This window comes from Hyperolius riggenbachi, chromosome 3, assembly GCF_040937935.1.
Source record: "Hyperolius riggenbachi isolate aHypRig1 chromosome 3, aHypRig1.pri, whole genome shotgun sequence".
NCBI classification, from domain to species: domain Eukaryota; kingdom Metazoa; phylum Chordata; class Amphibia; order Anura; family Hyperoliidae; genus Hyperolius; species Hyperolius riggenbachi.
This window is the reverse complement of record NC_090648.1, coordinates 148,258,515-148,283,595: the sequence shown is the minus strand read 5'-3', so window position 1 is coordinate 148,283,595 and position 25,081 is coordinate 148,258,515. Positions and strand designations below refer to the sequence as shown.

The 25,081-nt window shown below is 46.3% G+C and overlaps 1 protein-coding gene across 1 annotated transcript in view; it reads right to left on the bottom strand.

Moving 5' to 3' along the window:
- The window catches only part of LINS1 (lines homolog 1), a 34,773-nt gene extending 17,843 nt beyond the window's left edge, over positions 1–16,930 (bottom strand). Inside the window, exons 1-3 of the mRNA XM_068275103.1 lie at positions 16,788–16,930; positions 13,840–14,039; positions 690–889 (exon numbers count right to left, since the gene is read on the bottom strand). Of these exons, the coding sequence (XP_068131204.1) occupies positions 690–889; positions 13,840–13,993 (354 nt within the window). The 5' untranslated portion in view covers positions 13,994–14,039; positions 16,788–16,930. The remainder of the gene's footprint in view (positions 1–689; positions 890–13,839; positions 14,040–16,787) is intronic.
- Between the last annotated feature and the right edge of the window lie 8,151 nt (positions 16,931–25,081).

The following is a 25,081-nucleotide window of genomic DNA, read 5'->3' as shown; positions in this document are numbered from 1 at the left end:
AAATCCACCTTGCGTGTTTATAGAGAAGAACCGTCCAATTTTCCCTTCTCAGCAGGTGTAATCTGAGCTTTCAGCTGTCTGCCGACTCCTGAGTTAACATGTAAACACAGGATGTGAACCCTTTTTGTGCTCCCAGCAAACCAGGAAGTAACGATACTGCAGCATCTTTGTGGGAGTTCTATAAAAAAGGTAATAAAAAATGTTTTTCTGTAAAGGTTATTATGCTGTTGCTCATCTTTTAGAGCAGAGATGAAGTTCTGAGTTTAGGTCTCCTTTAAAATGGCCAGACACTTATAGATGGCCACCAGAGTCAACTATCAGGTAGATACCCGTCACATTGCATCTGATCAGAGAGGGATCTATGCTGCCACACACTAGACATAGGTTTTTAATAGATTTCAGAAGCAGCCTTGCACTGATTGATGCAGGGCACAGCTATGGGCCATCTATTTGCGGTCGCTTCCAACCCACTGACCAGCGATATCTTTCATCTGGTGCAATCAACTGTTTTGATCAATTTCGGACAAAAATCGATTGGACGATCGATCCGGTTGCCCATGACATCGTTTTTTGTTTTTTTTTGCAGATTTGTGCCATACAAGTCCATGAAAAGTTTACATAAAATAAACTGCTAACTTAATATCATGTAAGTTACAAAGTCCAGAAGAGAGATTACTGTAATTTCTTACTACTGATGCATCTACTTCATTTTGTAGCAGCAGCTCCAGGACCCGAGTGTACTGACATCTGATCTCAGCTTCAATGCATACATTGTCCGCTTTGATGACCAGAATCTGGATAAGCGAGAGCTTCAACAAGGTCACATCTCGAGGATTCCAAGAAGTGGACACATTACTCACACCTGGTAAGGGCTCCGATGCGGCCTCATCTGTCAGGAGTTATGGCGCATGCAAGAAAAGAAGAGCAAGTTACTCAAGCCTTCACAAAAGATCAGGAAAGGCAATACATTATTCCTTTAAAAATCTGTTTCCACTGCAGTCATTTCCTGCATGCAAATTTGGAATCGCAGCCTGTTAAAATCAATAGTCTGCTTCTAAACCACATGATTTCGAGATCAAAAATGGGGGAAGGAGGAAGGGGGGGGGCCTGGCACTCCAGTGGAAATGCAAACTAAAGGCAACCTGAGGTGAAAATAAAAAGGACAAGATTAACAACTGCATCTATCCTCCCACTCCTGACATTTTTTTTATTTTTTCTTATGAACCTCACGGGTTTTATTTTCTCTGAAAGCTAAAAAAGTAGGTTTAATATGTTGTATTGTCTCATATGAATGATACAGTCTTTCACACAGTCTCAGCATCCCAGAGCTAAAATATATGAACTATTGACCTTTATTTTTTTTTATCTATTGTCTGCACTCAGCTGTTCTCTTCCAGGCAAGTGTTGTATGACTGTAATTCCTTATCAGTGAGGGTTAAAGTAAATCTGACACAATTGTAGGAAAAGGATTTATACGTACCTGGGGCTTCCTCCAGCCCCCTGTAGTTCATCTGCTACCTCGAGGTCCTTCCGGTCCCCTCCATTGTGCCGCTGCGAAGTTGGAGAACCAGCAGAGTTGCAGGCCACTGAGCATGCGAGGTCACAGCCATGCACACCCCAAGATTGTGCTCCTGTGCCAGGCAGAGCTCTGTGCGAGCGCAGTTACAGTCTTCACAAAATGTGTAGTCCCCAACTCAGCTAAGTTGCAGATTTTACAGGGCTCAGAGTGACACAACAGAGGGGACTGGCAGAACACTGAGGAAGCAGGCAGACTACAGGGGGCTGGAAGAAGCCCAGGTAAGTAAAAATACTTTTGCTATGATTATGTCAGGTACATTTTAAAGACCTTACTCTTACAAAATCCTATTGGTTCTGATTCACCATAACTTAAAGCTAATGGGAATCCGTATTCAAATAAAAAAAAAAAAAGGCAGATACTCACCTAAGGAGAGGGAAGGCTCGGTCCTAATGAGCCTTCCCTCTCCTCTCCCGATGCCCCTGGTGCTGCGCTGGCTCCTCCGCTCAAATCCCCGGCCAAGCCAAGTCCTCCCGAAGACAGGCAGCTCCACACTGCGCATGCGCTCGTGCGTCAGAGGGCGCTCGTGCGTGCGCAGTGTACCGTCTTCGGGAGTACTCGGGCTCCCGAAGCATTTCCGAAGCCTCCCTTCGGCCGGGAAACAGCGGTATTTGACCGAAACGGTCGAATACCGCTACGGGGTAGCCAGCGCAACAACAGGGACCGGGAGAGGAGATGGGATGCTCTATGGGACCCAGAGCCTCCCTCTACTTAGGTGAGTATCTGACTTTTTATTTAAATATGGATTCCCATTCACTTTAACTAGGTACTCTGCAATAATAATTAAAAAAGCAAAAATCTAATACCCCTTCGCACTCTCGCATGCAAATGTTCAAAACAAATGCATTTACAGATTCACTCATCCAGGCACCACTGTTATCCCTACACCTAAGTTGAAAGCCGGGGTCTTAGTTCACAGAAGAATGCATTCTTATGCTTAGTCACCTATACTGCGCAGAAGTACCCAGGTAAACATAGGTGTCCTAATTCTGGCCCTGTAACATGCATAGTGCAGACATGCAAACACATTCATTGCATCAAACCTATCAATGGATTAGGAGCACACATCCTGACGTCCTCTCATGGGACAGATAGCGCATCTTACCAATCGCACAAGGGAGCTAACATAATGTAGTCCATACACATACAATCCAATCCTGACTTGACCCTTCAAGACCAATTTAGAGCTTTATTTCCGATACGTAGCGGTTATACAGCAAAAACAAGCACAACGTTTCGGGCCGTCTGCCCTTTCTCAAGTGCTTGAGAAAGGGCAGATGGCCCGAAACGTTGTGCTTGTTGTTTTTTGCTGTATAACCGCTACCTATTGGAAATAAAGCTCTAAATTGGTCTTGAAGGGTTGAGTCCGGATTGGATTATATGTGTATGGACTTCAGTTGTTGGGAGACTTGATGTACCTCCCACCTTAATCTGTGACTCCCCGTGATACAGTACTTTATCTGAGGCCCGTGGACTTTCCATTGTTTGTATGTAGCTAACATAATGTATCCATGCGCACCATGCACATATAAGCTGTGAGCATGCTGACAAAAAAAAACCACATACAGGGGAAGGAGGGTGTGCACCGAATTAAAACCCTAGCCACAGGGGTCAGTAACAAGAAAAACACATATATCCAGGCACATCGCCTCTAGTTAGGACATTAAATAAGTTATTAAGGAAAGGGAGGTGCTGAAGGCACCTCCCTTTCCTTAATAATTTATTTAATGTCCTAACCAGAGGTAATGTGCCTGGATATATGTGTTTTTTTCTGCAATAATAATTAGTTGGATTTAAGCTTGGCCACTGGATAGAAACACGGTTGAATTACTGCGAGTAGAGACAGCGGTACTATAATAAAAAATGGTAAAATGTATACATGCACATTCATGCTTTTGTCCCAGAGTAAATGCACTAAGTTTATTCCTTGATATGTGGCCAGTATTATTAATCTGTCAGCGCTGAAACATTTACCAACATGTTTTGAACTACTCCATCTCCTCATGGGGGATGGGAGAGTGGAGTCTGCCAGAAAAGTGTGTTGATGAGTAGGGAGACCAGAGGACATGTTTGTTTAGATCCTGAACATGAAATGCTTTTGAAAGGCATACCCTGAGAATTCCCCATGAGTTAATGCACTAGTCCAGGGGTGTCCAAACTTTTTTCAAGGAGGGTCAGATTTGGTGATGTGAAAGTGCCAGAGGGCCATCAGAGCCTGTTAGTGCACGCAAGATGACCAAGGTGCGCACTACCGTGCATGTGCAGGCCCGGTGGCGCACCTCCTTGACCGCACTCCCTTGTCCAGGAGTGTTCTGCATGTGTGCAGCTATGAGGCTTAATGAAGTGCACATGCACAAAGCGTTCCCACCCACAGGAGCAGGGTCAAGAAGGTGTGCCGCTGGACCTGCACACGCACAACTTGACCGACTCATGCGCATTCATAGGGCCTTTAACAGACAAAAGGAGAAACGGGAGGCGTGGTAAGCACAAGGACTCCTGCTCACTGCCACCATCTAATTAAGATATTTCGCCTCAGGTTTAATGGGGGTTCCCCGAGTTTATGTGTCAGGTTTTCATGCAGTTTATGTATCAGGTTTTCATGGAGGGATGAAAACTCTCTTTAGAACTTGCAGGGCTAGGGAAAATTTGGTACGGATGTGGATCAGGGGAATACGGGAGGCATGATTGCACAGATACAAATGCCCAGAAGAGCAGCAGCAGCTGATAAAGCAGTCCCTACTTCTGTGATCAGTATGAGCAGAGCAGCACTATATGACACTGAACATAATTATGATAGAGAGCTGTAAATGGAGAGTGGCCTTCTACATCACAACTGGCCACGCCCCGGAGCACTTTTATTCATGAGGTCATGCTAAACATGCAGAGAGCTGCAGAGGAGGGAGGCCCTCTACATGCGGCTGCTGCGGGCCACAATCAGCATTGTTTTAGGGAGACTTGCAGGCCTTATGGAATCCAATCTCGGGCCATTATTGGCCCATGGGCAAACCTTTGTACATGCCTGCACTATTCCAAAGCCTATTAATCCATAACATATTCAGAACCAAGAGACAGCGAGGTAAAAAGTAAATCTACAGTGCATTTACTCTGGCACAAATGTGTGTATGTGTACTTATGTATTTTAAATTATAAATATAGTCAACTTTTAAGTCCCTCTTTCCCTGGTTGCCAGAAAATTCCCACAGGCTTGTACTAGGCTGACACCTAGTGGCAGAAATAGGATAAGTTGAGAAGAAATACAGCAGGTCCTTCTCAATAGTACTCAGGGAGCCTTTCCACTACAACAGAACATGTTTACAGCACTTTTCTCCTGTAGGACCCAAAGGGCATATAAGCATTGTCTCAGATTAGTTTACACTTGTGGTTTGTGATATGTTACAGGGTAAAAAGTTATGTGATCTAAAATGCCAGGATGAACAGGTGACTTCTCAATTTTCATTTGCCGTATATACTCGAGTATAAGTCTAGAAATGTAGGTCTGACTAACTAAATAAATGTATAGGGGTCGACTTAATACACGAGTCACAAGCAACACTGAGCACACTGAGTAATGTGTGTACTAGTAGTGACATTCGGATTTGCAACAATTTACCCAGTGGTAGGTGACACTTTACTGATAAAGAAAATGCCAAGAAAACCCAGGTCTGAAAGTACTGGCAACAACAATTTTCAAGGAAAGGGGAAGGGGGGGGGGGGGGGGGGGGGGATAATGCTGAACTGCAGAAAGGGGAGTGAATAATTGCAGCACTTGGAAGCCTAGAGGATTTATTGGTTACACAAAGGAATTATCAGGCAAAAAAAAAAAAAAAAAGTTTCACTTACCTGGGGCTACTACCAGCACCATGCAGCCATCCTGTGCCCTCGTAGTTCCTCACTGCTGCTCCAGTCCCCCGCCGTCAGCCAGTTTGGTTTTTGCCGACCTTGGGTGCGGCGGGCCGCATTGCATACATTTTTACGCATTCCCGCTAGTTAACATTAACGCATACATGTTTTCGCGTTAGCAGTGCAGCGCTAATACATTTTAGCATTGCAACTTGAAAAGCAGAGTTAGTACCTGCTAACGATGTTTTCAACAATCCTTCAGGGCAAAGGTGAGACGTCGCTCCTCCCAGGAACAGGAACAGACAGCACTTCCCCTATAAAAAAGTCACATGGTTAGTCCACCCTCAGTGCGTTTAGCCAAGTACCCGACAGGTGAACATTCCACTAACCCATAACCGTGCAACTATCAGACACAGACAATTAACACCCGGGTGGGATCGTTGCCCTGAAGGATTGTTGAAAACATCGTTAGCAGGTACTAACTCTGCTTTTTCCCCACAATCCTTCAGGGCAAAGGTGAGACGATTAACAAGTAATACAACCTCAGGGTGGGACCACTGCTTGGAGAACCTTTCTACCAAACGCTTGGTCGTGTGCAGACATTGCATCAATTCGGTAAGGATGGATGAACGTAGAAAAGCTTGACCACGTTGCTGCCTTACATATTTGCTCAGGCGAAGCCCCTGCATTATTAGCCCAAGAAGCTGCCCTAGCTCTAGTAGAATGCGCTTTAAATGAGGCAGGAGCCTCACTTCCCATAACTCTGTAAGCTTCTATAATAGCTAACCTAATTCAATTAGCTATAGTAGATTTAGAAGCTCTCTGACCTACAGTTTTCCCTGACAATAAACCAAAGAATCTGTATTCCTGAAATCTGCAGTTCTGTTCAAATATTCCAGAACACATCTTCTAACATCTAATGAGTGAAAAATCCTCTCTTTTCCACACTTTGGATTCACACAAAAAGTAGGCAAAATAATATCATGCGACCTGTGAAACCTAGACATAACCTTCGGACAAAACTCTGGATATGTCTAACCCTAATGTATCCTGAAAGTAAGGACTTTCCATAGACAAAGCTTGTAGCTCACTGACCCTTCTGGCTGTAGTGATGACTACTAAAAAATACTGTTTTTAATGTAAGATATCTAAAAGAACTGTCCTTAAAGAGGCTCTAAGGAACCCTTGGACAGTCCCTTTAAAACCCCTGATAATCCCAAGGAGAAACGTATGGTTTATAAACTGGCAGTTTCCTAGAAAAAGCCTTCAGAAACCTCACTATCAAAAGGAGAGGAAGACAAGGGGATAACCGAAAAAGCAGATAAAGCAGCAATCTGCACTTTAAGCGTACTTACAGAAACATTTTTATCCCAACCCTCCTGAAGAAAATCCAGGACTGCTGGAACTGACAGGCTATCAAACTTAAAGCCGGACAGCCGAAGATGGAATGTTTTCCAGCATTTCAAGTAAATCTTCCTAGTAACTTCTTTACGGATACCCATCAATGTAGAGGCTGCCTTGTCAGATACTCCCAATTTTTGAGTAAGGATCCAGACTGACAGATTCAATCTACCAGGATGTGGATGCCACAGGTTCCCTTGCAGCAGCAGATCTGGCCTGCAAGGAAGTCTCCAAGGGTCCCCTAAGGTGCAATCAAAATCATCCGATTTTGACAACCTCTTGCTGATAATTGCCGGAATCAAATTGAGAGGAGGAAATGCATACCGAAGTGGAAAGTTCCACTCCTGAATAAATGCAGTCACCCCCAGATATATGCTTTTTTGGATTGAGGGAGAAGAAACTCTGAATCTGGCCATGGTCTTCTGTTGTGAACAGATCGATTGACTGTGTTCCCCATCGTTTTGTGATGTCTGGGAACACCTCTCTCTGTTTAGAGACCACTCTGATGACAGAATCCTGCTTCTGCTCAGTTTGTCTGCCTCTATATTGAGTTTTCCCTCGAGACGAACAGCTCTCAAGGATAACACATTCTTTCCTGCCCAGGACAAGATCTCCTCCACTTCTTCTTGCAACAACAGGGATCTCGTGCCTCCCTGTTTGTTGACAAAACGCTACTGCCGTAACATTGTCAGAGTGGATCAGAACATTGGACTGTGACAGTATCGATCGCGCCTGAAATAAGGCCCGCTTTACTTAATTCCCTCCAGTTGGATGACCTCAGACTCCAGTTCTGTCCACTTCCCTTGAAAGGCTCTGTGAGCTATACGAGCTCTCCAGCCCCAAGCGCTTGCATCCGTAGTAATTACCTTGTCTACAGGCTCCTTCCAAAGCCTTCCTTTCACAAGGTTGGATTCCTCCAACCACCACTGCAGAGACAACACCACAGTTTGAGGAATTGTGACTTTGAAATCTTATGTTTATGGACGACCGTCCCAATTTCCTAGAAGGAAACTCTGCAACTTCCTGATGTGCGCCAGTGCCCAGGGTACTGCCACCATTGTGGATGACATCAATCCCAGCACAGACAAAATCATCCTTAGGGAAACCTTGTCTTCCCTCTGTAATGATTTCACTGCCAAATTTATCTTTAGGATATTTTCCGGAGGAAAGAAAATCCTCTGTTTTAATGAATGCACTAGCATGCCTAGAAAAGGCGTTCTCTGACTTGGAATCAAAGAGTACTTCTCTAGGTTGATAATCCAACCTAGGGATCGGAGATGTTCCGATACCAGATTTAAATGGTTTGTCAGTTGATCTGCTGAACTTCCGAGAATAAGCAAGTCGTCTAAACACGGAATGATTAAAATCGACTGCTCTCTTAACGGAATCAATGCTTCTCCCAGCATCTTTGTGAACACTCTTGGGGCAGAAGTGATCCCAAACGAAAGGCAAACAAACTGGTAGTGTTCTACCCTCCTATTTACTCCAACTGCAAATTTTAGGAATTTTTGCGATTTTTGGTGAATTCCAATATGCATCTCTTAGATAGAGAGATGCCATAAAGGCCCCTGGAAACAGTAGCTCTCTTACTGAAAAAATGGATTCCATCCGAACTTTTTCTGTCTCATAACAGGTTAAGTATTTTTAGGTTCAGAATCAAGCGGAACTTGCCCGACGACTTTTTACTACAAAAATAGTGAAACAGAAGCTTTGCTTTTGTTCCTTTACTGGCACAGGATACAGACTAACCAGCAAGCTCATGGTGACCCAGAACTCAGAGTGTGTAAGAGGCTACAATGGTCCTAAAAGCCCTCTTACTAGAATGCTAAGAAAAGCAAAAAAGTTTGCTTTCTTAAAACCGAAAGAATTTGCAATAATTCAGGTTGGAGTGAGCTTGAGATGTCTCCCAGTGCATCACTGCTGACTATATGCAAATTAACCATTGTTACCCTTAGCAGCTACACACCGCTGGAATGCAATGATGTGTCAGCTTGTTAATTTGTACAGAGCCCTAATAATTCAACATGCATACAGACTGTTTCGGATTGTTTGATCCGGCACAGGATAAAATACATTCTGTTTTAGCATGTTTTGCAATATACTCAAAATTTCTGGAAACAGAGTGGGCTCTCCTGGGGCCTTTGAGACCACAAATCTTGACGATGGATGGAGCGCAAACTATTTGGTAACCAAACTTTATTGTTCGGCAAATAAACGGGCTTTTTCCCCTTTTGCCCACCTGAGAGAGAAGCATCTTAGCCTCCCCCCACCGCCTTACACGAGTCATTGGGATTTTGACTGGGTTTTCGGAGCTTTATATTTAAAGCCCCTTTTCCCGGACTTGTCAGAAGTCCACTTTCTGCCTTTTCTCTGATCTTTAGAGGCATCTCTTTGATCACACAAAAAAAAAACTTTAGTTGCAACAGCTTTTTTCTTTTTAGGAAAAATTTTTTTTCTTTTTGTTCGATGTACTTTCCAAAGCTGATCATTAATTTCAGCAGTGGGTGTAAACCTAATTGCCTCAGCCGAGGAATCCGCTAAATATGCAGCAGATTTAATGAGAATCGCAATAGAATTCAACAAATGCTCAACAGGTGCCAGTATATTAGCTCTGAGCTGATTAATCCACAGCTCCAAAGCTCTGACCACACATGTAGAGGCAACAGCCAGCCTAAACATAGCCACCCTAGCCTCCAAAGACCTCTTCAAATAAGCATCCACTTTTTTATCCAGTGGATCCTTTAGCTTTGTATAATTGATTATGAATAGACAAATTAGCTACCACATCCTTACTCAACTCCAAAAGAGTAATTAATGGCAGCAATCAACGCCTCCGTATCCTCAATACGGAATTTAAACTTTGGAACAGACTCAGATTTTATTTCTCTAATGTCTGAATCCTCAGAACTAGCTGCAAACTCAGCCTGACTAACATCAACCTCAGTCACAGATACTCCAGATACAGCAACCTGAGAAGTAGATGGATTAGCATTCAATAATGAAGATTTAATTGATTCCAATGAAGCATTAATCTCCTCTCTAAAGGTTCGGTCCTTGGCCCCCTACTGTTCACCCTATACACATCCTCCATTGGCAAGGTTATCTCCTCCATGGGTTTTAACTACCATCTGTATGCAGATGACACCCAGATCTACCTCCACACCCCTGACATATCCACCACTACCATGGACAAGGTCTCCTCCTGCCTATCCGCCATCTCCTCCTGGATGTCTGCTAGGTTCCTGAAACTAAATCTAGACAAAACGGAATTTATGATCTTCCCACCCCGGCCATCCACGAACCTCCCAGATGTGCATGTCACTGTTAACCACACTACCATTCGCCCTACCTCTCAAGCCCGCTGTCTGGGTGTCACCCTGGACTCCACACTCTCCTTCACTTCCCACATCCAAAACCTCACAAAGTCCTGCAACTTCCACCTTCGTAACATCTGTAAGATTCGCCCTTTCCTGACCTCTGCCACCACCAAACTCCTCATCCATGCCCTCATAATTTCCCGCCTTGACCACTGCAATGCCCTGCTGTCTGGTCTCCCTATGACCCGAACAGCCCCACTGCAGTCCATCATGAATGCGGCAGCCAGAATTATCCACTGCTCCCACCGCTCCACCACGGCAGATCCCCTCCTAGAATCCCTCCACTGGCTTCCTATCCAGTCCAGAATCAGATTCAAGATACTGTGTCTGACCTACAAATCTGTCCACAAAACCTGTCCAACCTACATTTCCGATCTTACTCAGAGGTACACACCTAGCCGCTCACTCCGCTCTTCCAATGAACTTCGCCTAACCACCCCCCGCATCACCCAGTCCCATGCACGCCTCCAGGACTTCTCAAGAGCTGCTCCAACACTATGGAACTCCCTACCTCCACCCATTAGGGCAGCCCCCTCCTTCAACATCTTCAAGAAAGCCCTCAAAACTCACCTTTTCACTCTGGCCTACTACCCCTCACAAGTGCTCTAAACCTACAGCTGAACTCTGGTCCCCTACCATTCGTGTCCTTACCTCTCCCTCTAGATTGTAAGCCTTTGGGCAGGGTCCTCCTCCTTTTGTGTCCTACCTGATCTGGCACCTCCATTACTGTGAACCCATGCCATGCATTTGAGTGAACCTAACTTGCCTAATCTCCATGCTTCATCCAGTGACTAAGCATTACCTTGTACTAATACTGTGCTGTGTGATCTGGTTTTCTTGTATTCCTGTATTGTCATATTGCTGTATGTCACCCCTAAATATTGTCTGTAACCTAAATTAATGTTCAGCGCTGCGTAATATGTTGGCGCTTTATAAATACAATAAATAATAATAATAATAATAATAATATTCTGAACAGAGTGACCCGGCTCCTCCCTCATAACCCTCTCTATGCACAACTGACAGTCTTTGCATAGGGCAACATTACTTAACATTGCACAAAGGGCATCTCTTATAATTAGGAGGGAGCCTATGCTTATCTGCAGCAGCAGCCTCAGCAGATTTAGCAGCGGCCTCAGTTTTGGCCTGCAAACAAACAAAACCAACAAGGCATGTAACTCTGTACAGCTTTAGCACATTTAGCCCAGAAAGAGAAGCCATTATCTCACCTTCTGGGCGGCCTGGTTGCTCTCAATCCTCACAGCGTCTGACATGTCTCCAAACTTTCATGTCCAGCGCAGGACCAAACTCCTTCTGAGCAACAGTGCTAACAGGCCTGCGCAGCCTCCCCTTTAAAACATATCCGGCCTGCCGCAATTGGATGAGGGGCGGACCGGAGGTTCAGAAGGAGTAATGAACCAGCTCTACAAATTGCTACATTCGGCATACCCGCCGGAAATTACGCATCCGGACGCGGCCAAGCGTCCTAATGGCCGCAATGCGCTCCACGCTGCACATGGCCGCTGGCTTACCTCCGTCCTGCTCCTCTGCCGCAAGGCCGCCAAGGGGAACCCACGCCTTCCACACTTGCTCTCCCTGGCAGCGGGAGAGAAAGGTAGGCAAACCCCAGTAAAGATCCAGCCTGGGGCGCATGGCCAGACTGCCTCAGTACCACAGTCTCAGCCACCCAGAAGGATCCACCTGCAGCCCAGCACACAGGCTTCACCCAGAGGGGAGATGCCGACCTGCCTGGACGCAGGAACAAACAGCACTGAGGGTGGACTAACCATGTGACTTTTTTATAGGGGAAGTGCTGTCTGTTCCTGTTCCTGGGAGGAGCGACGTCTCACCTTTGCCCTGAAGGATTGTGGGGAAAAATTTATTAGCGTTGCACAACTAACGTGAAAAATTGTAAGCGTTAATGTTCCTGCACTAGCGGGAATGCGTAAAAATGTATGCAATGCGGCCCGCCGACCCTGAGGTCAGCAAAAACGAAACTGGCTGACGGCAGGGGACTGGAGCAGCAGTGATCGACTATGAGGGGACAGGATGGCTCCATGGGGCTGGTAGAAGCCCCAGGTAAGTGAAACTTAAAGTGAAAGCTTTATGCATTGCAGGCATTAACCCCACCTGGGCCCCAAGTGCAGCCATTAACTTTGCTGGGTAGACTAATACTTGAGTCAATAAAAAATTCCAGCCTAAGAGGGTCGATTATTGGAGTCGACTTATAAACGAGGTCGACTTGTATTCGAGTACATACAGTAAATGCATACAGGGTTGGAGCTGTTTTGACAAGAAACGGCAAGGTGTTCCAAAGGTTAGGGGCAGCTCAACAGAAGGATTTGGCTCCAAAGGTTTTGAATTCGACTCTGGGAGTGGTCAAGTTAGATCCTATTGATCTGAGGTTGTGGGAGATATGATGCAGTTGCTACAAACTTACAAAAAAACAGAGCCTAGATTGTGTAGAGAATTGAATGCTAGTATGCCAATTTCCAAGAGGATTCTCCATTTTATGGGTAACCAGCGGAGTAAGCAAAGGATGGGTGTTATGCAGCAATGGCAGGGTTGGCTTGTTAACAGCCTTGCGGCAGGATTCTGTACTAGAAGCAGGCGGCGTAGGTCTTTATTTGCAAGGCCTGCATAGAGGGCACTGCAATAGTCTCGCCATGGTGTGAACTAGTTATAAAAGCACTAGCTCTTGCAATGTGAACAAATGGAAAAGGATACAAGGCAAGTTATTTGTAGGACTAATACACTAAGGCTTCAATTCATCAAAGGGTGTTCGATAACAAAATCCCAGTCCTTAAAATACCGCATTCGGTATTTTACACTTCACTGTGCTAATTCATCAATATTTTCACACGTGGTAGATGTTCGGTAAGTTACCGAAGAGGTCCGTGCAGTGAGGGCATTACAATAGGAAAGAGGCAGCACCGACATCCCTATACATGTGCCTTTTATATTTGTTGTGCTGCCTCTGCTCTTGCTGAATCTGTCTCATTAGTCTTAAGTTTCTATTTACTTGCCACAGCTTAGATGAACTGCTGAGAAACATTACACATTCCCTGCTTAGGTCATTTTGCCACGAGCTCCCACTTGCATCCCTGCATAGTTAAACAGGCACTCAAGGGGTTACACTACCGAAGGGTGCCTAGAAAAGAAGGGTGCCTGGAAAATAACTTTAATTATTTTCTCTCCCCTGGCTGCCTGGGGGGGGGGGGGGGGTCTGTTCCACCCGAGAAGCCTGGCCAACCTATCAGCAGCACTTGCAGGGGACAGGGGAGGTTTCTATGGTCCTGTCACACATGGAGAAGGCATTCCAAGCTCCTTATCGACAGGGGAGAGCTGGAGATAAACACCGCACATGTTATCGAATGCTGTGAGCTTGATGAATTAACATTTGCTAACATTTTACTGACATGTGTTGAGGTAATCACTTAACAAGTCGGTAATTTATCTCTCTGCACAGGAATGTCTGCTTCTCATGCGGTAACTGCTTTGATGAATTAACATTTTACTAAGTGCTCCGTAAAGTCAGCTGTTTTCAGCATTACCGAATGCGGTAATGCTTGATGAATTGAAGCCTATGTATCCATGTTTATCTCATGATGTCACATGTTCAGGAATGCTTTCAGTAGGGATTACCTGACACTTTGGATGGCTCCCCTGGGAGGCATGGTGCCAACAGAGCTGCATAGGCATGCAGATCTTCATGTAGGGAAGCTGCTTGCAGTAACTTCTTGTGAAGATCTCTCAAGTCTGGGAACATGCCTTCCATCTTCTGCAAACCTATATACATACTTCAACTGGAAGATCATGGGACTGTGCAAGAGTGCTGGGCAATTCTAGAAATAAAAGAAAAAAAAGTTACAAAAAACTCTAAAAGCCTAATCTAGGAATCTGAAGGAATGCAAATTGCTAGCCTTTCAATGTGTATGCCTCTGCAGCTGGAATCACCAGGCAACACGTAGCCACCAGGAGCAAAGTATTGCAGACAACTGTGGCCCTCTATATATCAGGAATGGCTATCAGCTCTATAGAAATAAATATGCACAGTGAAGGCAAGTGAACATTTCCAGGCATTACCTTGGCTCAGCTACAGACTCCCAGATCATTTGGTGTGGCCTTGCAGTTTGATGCTCGGCAAACATTTTTAAACCAGGGGTCAGTACCCAGTCAATGGTAAAAATGTGACCGTATACTGTGTTGCTGTCCCAGAATGATTGAAGGTACTGGTACTGAAGTCACTTCCCTACCACAAAGCTCATCTTCTGATGAAGCACAGGGGCATCTGCACTCTGAGGTCAAAGTTCCTTCTCACCCCTCACCCTATAGTATCTACTTGACCAAGCTATCATGATTCTCAGAGCAGAAACTTACTCAAACTGCAAACATCACTGACATGCTTTATTACAGCTACATTAAATCACACTTAGGAAGACACACATCAAAATGACTGCAGCATTGACAATATGGAGTTCTGGCTACTGATGAATCCTAAAACACACCTATAACCAAGCATGCTGTCCATGAACTGTGGACAACCATTCATTCTAGAAGCATAACCTGGTCCGAACTTCCTGAAGCAAAAAGCAGTCTGCCACTTTCCAATATGCCTTCTTTGTCGTCATCATTCTGCATGGTGTGTGCATGGTAGTGTCAAGAATGTCAGTGCTAGAGGAAGTTTAACTATGTTAATTACATTCGATTCTGGTGGCAAGCAATCAGTGATCGGTGGGTCCTGGCAGCAAGCAAGCAGTGGTTGGTGGGTTCTAGTGGCAAGCAAGCAGTGGTTGGTGGGTTCTAGTGGCAAGCAATCAAGAAGTGGTTGGTGGGTTCTAGTGGCAAGCAATCAAGCAGTGGTTGGTGGGTTCTAGTGGCAAGCAATCAAGCAGTGGTTGGTGGGTTCTAGTGGCAAGCAATCAAGCAGTGGTTGGTGGGTTCTAGTGGCAAGCAATCAAGCAGTGGTTGGTGGGTTCTAGTGGCAAGCAATCAAGCAGCGGTTGGTGGGTTCTAGTGGCAAGCAATCAAGCAGCGGTTGGAGGGTTCTAGTGGCAAGCAATCAAGCAGCGGTTGGAGGGTTCTAGTGGCAAGCAATCAAGCAGTGGCTGGTGGGTTCTAGTGGCAAGCAATCAAGCAGTGGTTGGTGGGTTCTAGTGGCAAGCAATCAAGCAGCGGTTGGTGGGTTCTAGTGGCAAGCAATCAAGCAGCGGTTGGAGGGTTCTAGTGGCAAGCAATCAAGCAGAGGTTGGAGGGTTCTAGTGGCAAGCAATCAAGCAGTGGTTGGTGGGTTCTAGTGGCAAGCAATCAAGCAGTGGTTGGTGGGTTCTAGTGGCAAGCAATCAAGCAGTGATTGGTGGGTTCTAGTGGTGAGCAAGCATTGATTGGTGGGTTCTGGCAGTGAACAAGCAGTGATCTGTAGGTTGTGCAGGCACACAAGCAGTAATGGAAGGGTTCCGGCAATAAGCAAGCAGTTAGCTCTATCAGTAGATATGTATGTAGGTATATTCTTGTGGTTCAGTATGTTCTAGCAGTGGGCAGTCAGTTCTATCAGCAGGCAAGCAGAGATCAGCAAGTTCTAGCAGTGGCCAGGAAGCCATAGCTATGTTCTAGGGGCAGGCAGTGGAAGATTGGTTTTTAGTGGAAAGTATGGAATAGTTGATAAATTCTAGCACCAAGCAGATAGGAGTCAGTAAACTCTAGCATAGGGCAGGTAGGAGTCAGTAAATTCTAGCACTGGGCAGATGGATTCCAGAGACAGAGCACAGAGGGTTGACAAGTAGTGGGTGACAGACAAATGGTAGGTGCCAAGTATTGCTGAATGTCAAGTATTGGGATATTAAAGTAAACCTGAGGCAGGGAACACACTTGACTGTTTTCGTACGCGTTTTCTGCACAGAAAAACTGAGAACTCATGTTAATCAATGGGCTAGTGCACACTTAATATTTTGTTCGTGCGCAGAAAAAAAACTGACATTCTGCATCATGACTGCACATTTTGTCCGTTTTTTGTATCAATTACATCAGCTGCTATGAAAAAACGCACGCGTTTTCCTGCATAGAGACACACTTGGTGTGCAGAAAAAGTATGCAGGAAACCGCGCGCAGAAAACTGAAAGACAAGTGTGTTCCCTGCCTGAGAAGAAAAAAGCAAATGGATTTATACTTACCTGGGGCTTATTCCAGCCCCCTGTAGTTACCTCATCATCCTCCTGGTCCACTCCTTTGGGCTCTTGTTTAGTCAGTGATCCAGCTGGGTCGTGGACTACTGCGCATGGCTAGGAGCATTCTGCGCATATGCAACAAACTCATGCGCAGAAAGCTGCCGACCACAGGAATGTGGCATGTGCAGTAGTCTGCTACTCAACCAAGTCTGGAATGTATGGGGCTTTCAGTAACAGGAAGGATGGAACCAGGAGGATGGCAAAGGAGCAGATCCCAGGTAAGCAAAAATACTTTCCTCCCTTGGCCTCAGATAAACTTTAAAACAAATTGTGTGCCAAAGTAACAAGGGTGCTAAATAACACTGGGTGGCAAGCTGCGGAGGGTGGTAAGCAGTAAAGTGTCAAGCTGCGCTGGAAACAGTATCTTACGTGTCCCTACTGGGATGGATCGGCAGTCCCTGGTCGCAGTAGGTGAGTCGTGCATTATGTAAATGAGAGCGGCAGATGACAGGCTGTCTTCCATCACTTAGCTTCCCGCCTGCTGAATCTCCTTCTCCTCCTTCTTTCCTCCTCCTGTCTAGTGTCTACCTGACCTGTTCCTCTAGGGGCAGGGCCGCGTGCGTCACATCCTCCACCCTGCCTGCTGCTGTCTAATCATGCTGAGTCAGAGTGGAGTAATAGCGGCGGTGCATGGCACGCTGGGTGCAATGAATACATGGCTTATTGGCTTGCAGAGCTTCTACTTCTGCAGCTGAGAGCGGACACGCCGGGTAAACGAGGCTTTTTAGTAACTGTGCCTGTCATCCCTGCTGGAGTTCTATAATCAGCGGTTATAGAATCCTAGATTCTATGGCGAGCGCCGTATTTTCTACTAGCGGTTCCTCAGCATGGCTTCACTCTAAGAGCATTCCTCACTCGGTCCCACAGTTGTCATTTCTTTTCAGGGCTCGCATAGCACCTGCTCACTTCTCAGTTACCTAGCTTAGGTTACTTAGCTTAGTTTAGGTAACTTCTCAGTTACCTGGCTTTCACAATCCTGTCTCTCACACTAAAACCCCTGAGCGGAGTACTTAAATCAAAATCAGCACTTACCTGGGGCGTCCTCCAGTCCCCGTAGCCCGTAAGGCCCTTCGGCATTCTCTGGGTCCTCTCCGTTAGTGTGGTGACTTCGGCCACACGTCACCGACAAGTGATAGGGCATGGGGAAAGCCAGATATAAAAACAATATGGGCAGCATGGTGGCGTGCGTAGTGGTTAGCGCTTTCACCTTGCAGCGCTGGGTCCCCGGTTCGAATCCCAGCTAGGTCAACCTCTGCAAGGAGTTTGTATGTTCTCAACTATGACCATTAAATAATATATGCAGCAACAGTTACCCCAGACACCAGAAAATAAACGCAATGTGGGCAACATTTCAGCAGAAAATAAACGCAATGTAGGCAACATTTCAGCAGAAAACAAGCAATTTGGGCCACTCTAATGATCAATGTAACACAGAGAGGATCTGATTACCGGTGATCTGCAGTATCACCAAGAATGCAGATATATACCCGATTATTGATGATCTGCAGTATCACCGATAATCAGATATATCTCTAACCTCTGGACACCTGAGTAATATGAGTGTTTGGTGCAACCGTATACTTTGAGGAGAGCAACCACGTAGAGGGTGCTAGGCAGTACGAGATACTGCTTAGGGAACAGGTTCCTTCCACTGGTCTGATGCTCCCCAAAGGGCGGAGCCAGGCTGAGAGTGGGAAGGATCAGAGAGTGAGTGACACCAAAGGTGAAGTGTCACTGACAGGACTGGGAACTATCTCCCAACAGGGAAGATAGTTCTCGAGGTCGGACAGGCCAGGTCGTTAACACACAGACAGATAAAGTACAGAGACAGGAGACAGATGCGGAATCCTAAGACTAGCAGAGTTTGGCAACAGAGTATCAGATATAGCGAAGTACCTAATCAGAGATCAGAAGAGTGGTCAGGAAAGCAGAAGGTCATAACAAATAATCAACAATGCCTAGACTTGGGTGTGAGCTCCTAGATCATCAACACCCCGGAACTGGTTTAGATAATAATACAGATGGTAACAGGATTCCTAGACTAAGGTGTGAGCTCCTTGGTCATCAACACCTTGGAAACTGGTCTAGATAATAACACAGATAATAACAGGATTCCTAGACTAAGGTGTGAGCTCTATGGTCATCAACACCTTGGAAACTATCTAGATAATAACACCAGATACTGACAGAAGGTCTGAGTGCTACCACGTAGTGATCGCAACGCCAGACACCAGAGAAATGACCAGCACCCAGTATATATACCCTAGCGCTCTCCAGCGCCACCCCTAAGTGCTGGACCAATGAAAACTGCTGGAATTTTCAGCTGACCGGCTTGGTCAGCTGACGCCCTTCTGACTGTCATAAAGGCTCTGTCCTCCTGAACCTGTGTGGACTATCAGTCCCAGCCACACCAGACGTGTTGTAATGTTTCTGCTGTGTTGGATGCGGAACCAGCCGCACCGCTGTCCAAGCATGCGTCAGTTCCTCCGCGTTCAGCAGTACTGTCAGAATTATGCCTATGCGTGCCAACATCCGCGTCTGACGCGGAATCCGCCGCCTTGTTCATAAGGCATGCGGCGGTTTCATCGCGCTCCGTCTTGCCAGTGGATGCAGACCCACGCGCGCAACCTGCCGCGTTGGGACGCGGAATCAGCCGCCTTGCTCTGAGTGCTCGCGGCGGCTTTTCCGCGTTTTCTTACAGTACCCCGCCCCCCCCTGAGGAGTGGACTCCGGACAGCTCCTACCCGGCTTCCCAGGATGTTGGGCGTGGAACTCCTTCTTCAATTTATCCGCGTGCATGCGACACTCAGGTACCCATGTTCTCTCCTCAATACCATACCCTTTCCAGTGAACTAGATACTGCACTGAGTTCTGTACAACACGTGAGTCTAAAATCTTTTCTACTTCGTACTCAGGTTGGTCATCTATCATCACAGGAGGAGGAGTGGGACCTACATGAACTGCTGGTTTAAGCAGGGACACATGAAAGGATCTTACACCGCGCATGCTAGCAGGAAGATCAATGGCATAAGTAATATTGTTGATCTTCCTGGTCACTGGAAAAGGGCCCACAAATCTGGGTCCTAACTTGGGCGAGGGCTGTTTCAGGGTCAAATGACGCGTGGACACCCAGACCAAGTCTCCTGGTCGGAACTTCCACTCTACGGAGCGTCTCTTGTCAGCTTGACCTTTCTGACTTTGAAAAGCCTTCTCCAAATTATTTTTCACGCTCCCCCAAATGTTCTTAAATGATTTTTGCCACGCCTCCAAAGCTGGAAACGGAGTGGAAGCTACTGGCAGTGGGGAGAACTTAAGCAACTTTCCAGTTACCACCTGAAACGGTGAAAATTCAGAGGATGAGCTTTTCAAATTATTGTGCGCAAATTCTGCGAACGGCAAGAACTTGACCCAATCATTTTGCGCATCCGCAACATAACACCTCAAAAACTGTTCCAATGACTGATTCACTCTCTCAGTCTGACCATTGGTCTGTGGGTGGTAGCCCGATGAAAATGACAGTTCCATGCCCATTTGATGACAAAATGCCCTCCAGAATCTAGAAACAAATTGGACTCTCCGATCCGACACTATGTTTTCCGGAATGCCATGTAGTCGGAAAACATGGATGATAAAAAGATCGGCCAACTCCTGGGCCGAGGGGAGTCCTTTCAAGGGCACAAAATGGGCCATTTTACTGAAACGGTCGACTACCACCCAAATGACCGACATGCCTTCAGACCTCGGAAGTTCACCCACAAAATCCATGGACAAATGGGTCCACGGCTCATCCGGGGTGGGCAAAGGCTGCAACGTTCCCACAGGTGCCAGACGGGAGGGTTTGCTTTTTGCACAAACTGCACACTCTCTAACATACTCCTTGCAATCCGTTGCCAGAGAAGGCCACCAAGCACATCTGGCAACCAGGTCCTGTGTTCTGGAGGCCCCCAGATGTCCAGCATTCTTGTGCAAGTGGAACATCTGTAAGATCTGGAGACGAAATGGCAGTGGTACAAACATAACCCCTTCCCGCTTTCCCTCAGGGACATCCTGCTGGAAGGGACTTAAAGTCTCTGTCCAGTCTTTCCAAGTCTCTGTGGCTGCCAACACAACTTTCTGTAAGATAATAGTCTCTGGGTCTGAGAACTGTGCTGTCTCCGGTTCAAAACATCTGGACAGGGCATCCGCTTTAATGTTTTTACTACCCGGAGTGTACGTAATAATAAATCTAAATCTCGAGAAAAACAATGACCACCGAGCCTGACGGGGGCTTAATCTTTTAGCCCCCTCAATGTATTCCAAATTTTTGTGATCAGTGTAAACTGTAATCGTATGTTCTGCTCCTTCTAACCAATGACGCCATTCTTCAAAGGCCAGTTTAATGGCTAGGAGCTCCCTGTTGCCTATATCGTAGTTTTTCTCTGCTGGTGAAAACCTACGAGAGAAATAGGCACACGGGTGTAATCTTCCCTGCAACCCAGAGCGCTGAGACAGCACAGCCCCTACCCCGACCTCCGAGGCGTCCACCTCCACAATAAAGGGATAGGAGGTGTCAACGTGTCTCAAAATGGGTGCAGAGCAAAACAATTCTTTCAAGGTGGAGAAAGCAGCCAGGGCTTCGGGGGACCAGTGGTTGGTATCTGCCCATTTCTTTGTGAGACTGGTGAGGGGTGCTATGACTGTGGAGTACCCCTTTATGAACCTTCTATAGTAATTGGCGAATCCTAAAAATCTCTGGAGAGATTTTAGTCCCACTGGCTGAGGCCATTCCAGAACAGCAGAGACCTTGGCAGAATCCATAGAAAGGCCCGAGGTGGAAATTATGTACCCCAGAAAAGTGACGGATGTTGCCTCAAAAATGCATTTCTCCAACTTAGCATAAAGCATGTTCTGTCTTAGCTTGCTCAGAACAAATTTGACGTGAGCCCTGTGTTGGGTGAGGTGTCTGAGAAAATAAGTATATCATCTAGGTATACCAGGACAAATTTACCCAACACTTCTCTGAATACTTCATTAATAAGTTCCTGAAAAACGGCCGGGGCATTGCACAACCCGAAGGGCATAACCAAGTACTCGTAATGCCCATCGGGTGTGTTAAAGGCCGTTTTCCATTCATCGCCCTGTCTCATCAGCACAAGGTTGTATGCCCCTCGCAAGTCCAATTTAGAAAAGATCTTAGCGTAAGTGACCTGAGTGAATAAATCGTCTATCAAAGGCAATGGATAGCGATTTTTTTACTGTGATCTTATTCAGACCTCGGTAATCAATGCATGGCCGAAGGCCTCCGTCTTTTTTCTTTACAAAGAAGAAGCCTGCTCCTGCAGTTGACCGGGAAGGGCGAATTAATCCTTTAGCTAAGTTTTCACGGATGTATTCCTGCATGGCCACTTTTTCCGGCCCAGATAAATTGTAGAGATGACCTCTAGGGGGCATACAACCAGATCGGAGATCGATGGGACAATCGAAAGGGCGATGTGGAGGTAATTTATCGGCAGCCTTGGGACAGAACACATCTGAAAACTCGGAATACTGTTCCGGAACTCCCTCTAAATGAATCCTGGTCTGACCCAAGGTCACCTTCACTAAACAATGATAGAAACAATGGGCTGACCAGCTTGTTAGCTGACCAGTGGCCCAATTTATCTGAGGAGAGTGAAGGTGTAACCACGGCATGCCAAGGATGTCTGTGGAGGTTGTCATGTGTAACACAAAAAACTGCAATTTCTCTCTGTGCAGCACCCCTATAGTGACCTCCACCTCTGGTGTTTGAGACAGAGGATGGTTACGGTGCAGGGGGGAATCATCCACTGCCGTAACCTGGATGGGTGGTTTTACCGGGGTAAGCGGAATACCCAATTTCTTAGCAAATTCGTAATCCATAAAATTAGCCGCTGAGCCTGAATCAATGAAGGCCTCAGAGACTTCAGATTTTTCTTCCCATGTAATCGTACAAGGAAGAAGTAACCGTTTATCCTCTAGGGGTAAGAGTCGTACGCCTAGGGTATTACCCCCAACTACTCCTAGGCAGTAGTGTTTCCCGACTTTTTAGGGCAATTCCGCACTCTATGACCCCCCTCTGCACAATAAAGACACAACTGCTCCGAAATCCTGCGTCTCCGCTCCACTTGAGACAATCTGGACCGACCAATCTGCATTGGCTCGGGTGGAGGAGAAACGGAAGGAGGTGGGGTCACAGGAGGCGCAGCGTAGGACACCATCTTAACATTGTTTTTTCCCCGGGTCTGCCTTTGATAACGTAACCTGCGATCAATCCTAATGGCCGAGGAAATGGCCTCATCGACGGTTCTAGGTTCAGGCTGACTTAACATTAGATCAGAAACCTCATCTGATAACCCTAAATCCCTAAAGGGCATAGGTGTCCCACCTGGCTGAAACTGACCACCTCCTAAATTCTGCAGCATACTCCTCGACCCGACTCTTGCCTTGACGCAACAATTTGAGCTTCCGCTCAGAAGTCGAGGCAATGTCTGGATCGTCGTAAATTATTGCCATAGCCTTAAAAAAATCATCTACCGAGGTTAAGGCTAAATCTCCGGCGGGTAGACTGTACGCCCAGGTCTGAGAATCGCCTGATAATAGAGTCTTTATGAACGTGACCCTTTGGGCCATAGTTCCTGAGGATCTAGGTCTCAACTCAAAGTATGACAACACTCTACTCCTAAAATTTCGGAAGTCAGATCTGTGACCAGAAAATTTTTCAGGTACAGGCATACGTATGTCTGTGCTAGGAGGAGATCACACTTGAACTACACCCGTCTGGAGGGTTCGTACGGATTCAGACAGTGCGTCTATTAAAGTCTGGTGGCCACCCAGCACTTGGTTGATGTTATCCACCGAAGTGGTAAGTGTGCCCAGACGGCTGTGTGCGTCCATTTGTCTTTGGGTCTGGCGTTCTGTAACGATCGGTGTAACACAGAGAGGATCTGATTACCGGTGATCTGCAGTATCACCAAGAATGCAGATATATACCCGATTATTGATGATCTGCAGTATCACCGATAATCAGATATATCTCTAACCTCTGGACACCTGAGTAATATGAGTGTTTGGTGCAACCGTATACTTTGAGGAGAGCACCCGCGTAGAGGGTGCTAGGCAGTACGAGATACTGCTTAGAGAACAGGTTCCTTCCACTGGTCTGATGCTCCCCAAAGGGCGGAGCCAGGCTGAGAGTGGGAAGGATCAGAGAGTGAGTGACACCAAAGGTGAAGTGTCACTGACAGGACTGGGAACTATCTCCCAACAGGGAAGATAGTTCTCGAGGTCGGACAGGCCAGGTCGTTAACACACAGACAGATAAAGTACAGAGACAGGAGACAGATGCAGAATCCTAAGACTAGCAGAGTTTGGCAACAGAGTATCAGATATAGCGAAGTACCTAATCAGAGATCAGAAGAGTGGTCAGGAGAGCAGAAGGTCATAACAAATAATCAACAATGCCTAGACTTGGGTGTGAGCTCCTAGATCATCAACACCCCGGAACTGGTCTAGATAATAATACAGATGGTAACAGGATTCCTAGACTAAGGTGTGAGCTCCTTGGTCATCAACACCTTGGAAACTGGTCTAGATAATAACACAGATAATAACAGGATTCCTAGACTAAGGTGTGAGCTCCTTGGTCATCAACACCTTGGAAACTGATCTAGATAATAACACAGATACTGACAGAAGGTCTGAGTGCTACCACATAGTGATCGCAACGCCAGACACCAGAGAAATGACCAGCACCCAGTATATATACCCTAGCGCTCTCCAGCGCCACCCCTAAGTGCTGGACCAATGAAAACTGCTGGAATTGTCAGCTGACCGGCTTGGTCAGCTGACGCCCTTCTGACTGTCATAAAGGATCTGCCTCTCCGCGCGCGCGTCCTCCTGAACCTGTGTGGACTATCAGTCCCAGCCACACCAGACATGTGTTGTAATGTTTCTGCTGTGTTGGATGCGGAACCAGCCGCACCGCTGTCCAAGCATGCGGCGGTTCCTCCGCGTTCAGCAGTACTGTCAGAATTATGCCTATGCGTGCCAACATCCGCGTCTGACGCGGAATCCGCCGCCTTGTTCATAAGGCATGCGGCGGTTTCATCGCGCTCCGTCATGACAGTGGATGCAGACCCACGCGCGCAACCTGCCGCGTTGGACGCGGAATCAGTCGCCTTGCTCTGAGTGCTCGCGGCGGCTTTTCCGCATTTTCTCACAGCCACATTTCAGTAAAAAACAAACGCAATTTGGGCAACATTTCAGCAGAAAATGCATGCAATATGGACCACATTTCAGCAGAAAATAAACACAATTTGGGCAACATTTCAGCAAAAAACAACACAATTTGGGCCACATTTCAGCAGAAAACAAACGTAATTTGGGCAACATTTCAGCAGAAAACAAAAGCAATTTGGGCAACATTTCAGCAGAAAATACACGCAATTTGGGCCACATTTCAGAAAAAAGCAAACACAATTTGGGCCACATTTCAGCAGAAAATAAACGCAATGTGGGCCACATTTTAGCAGAAAATACACGCAATTTGGGCTACATTTTAGCAGAAAGTAAACACAATATGGGCAACATTTCAGCAAAAAACAACACAATTTGGGCCACATTTCAGCAGAAAACAAACGCAATTCGGGCAACATTTCAGCAGAAAA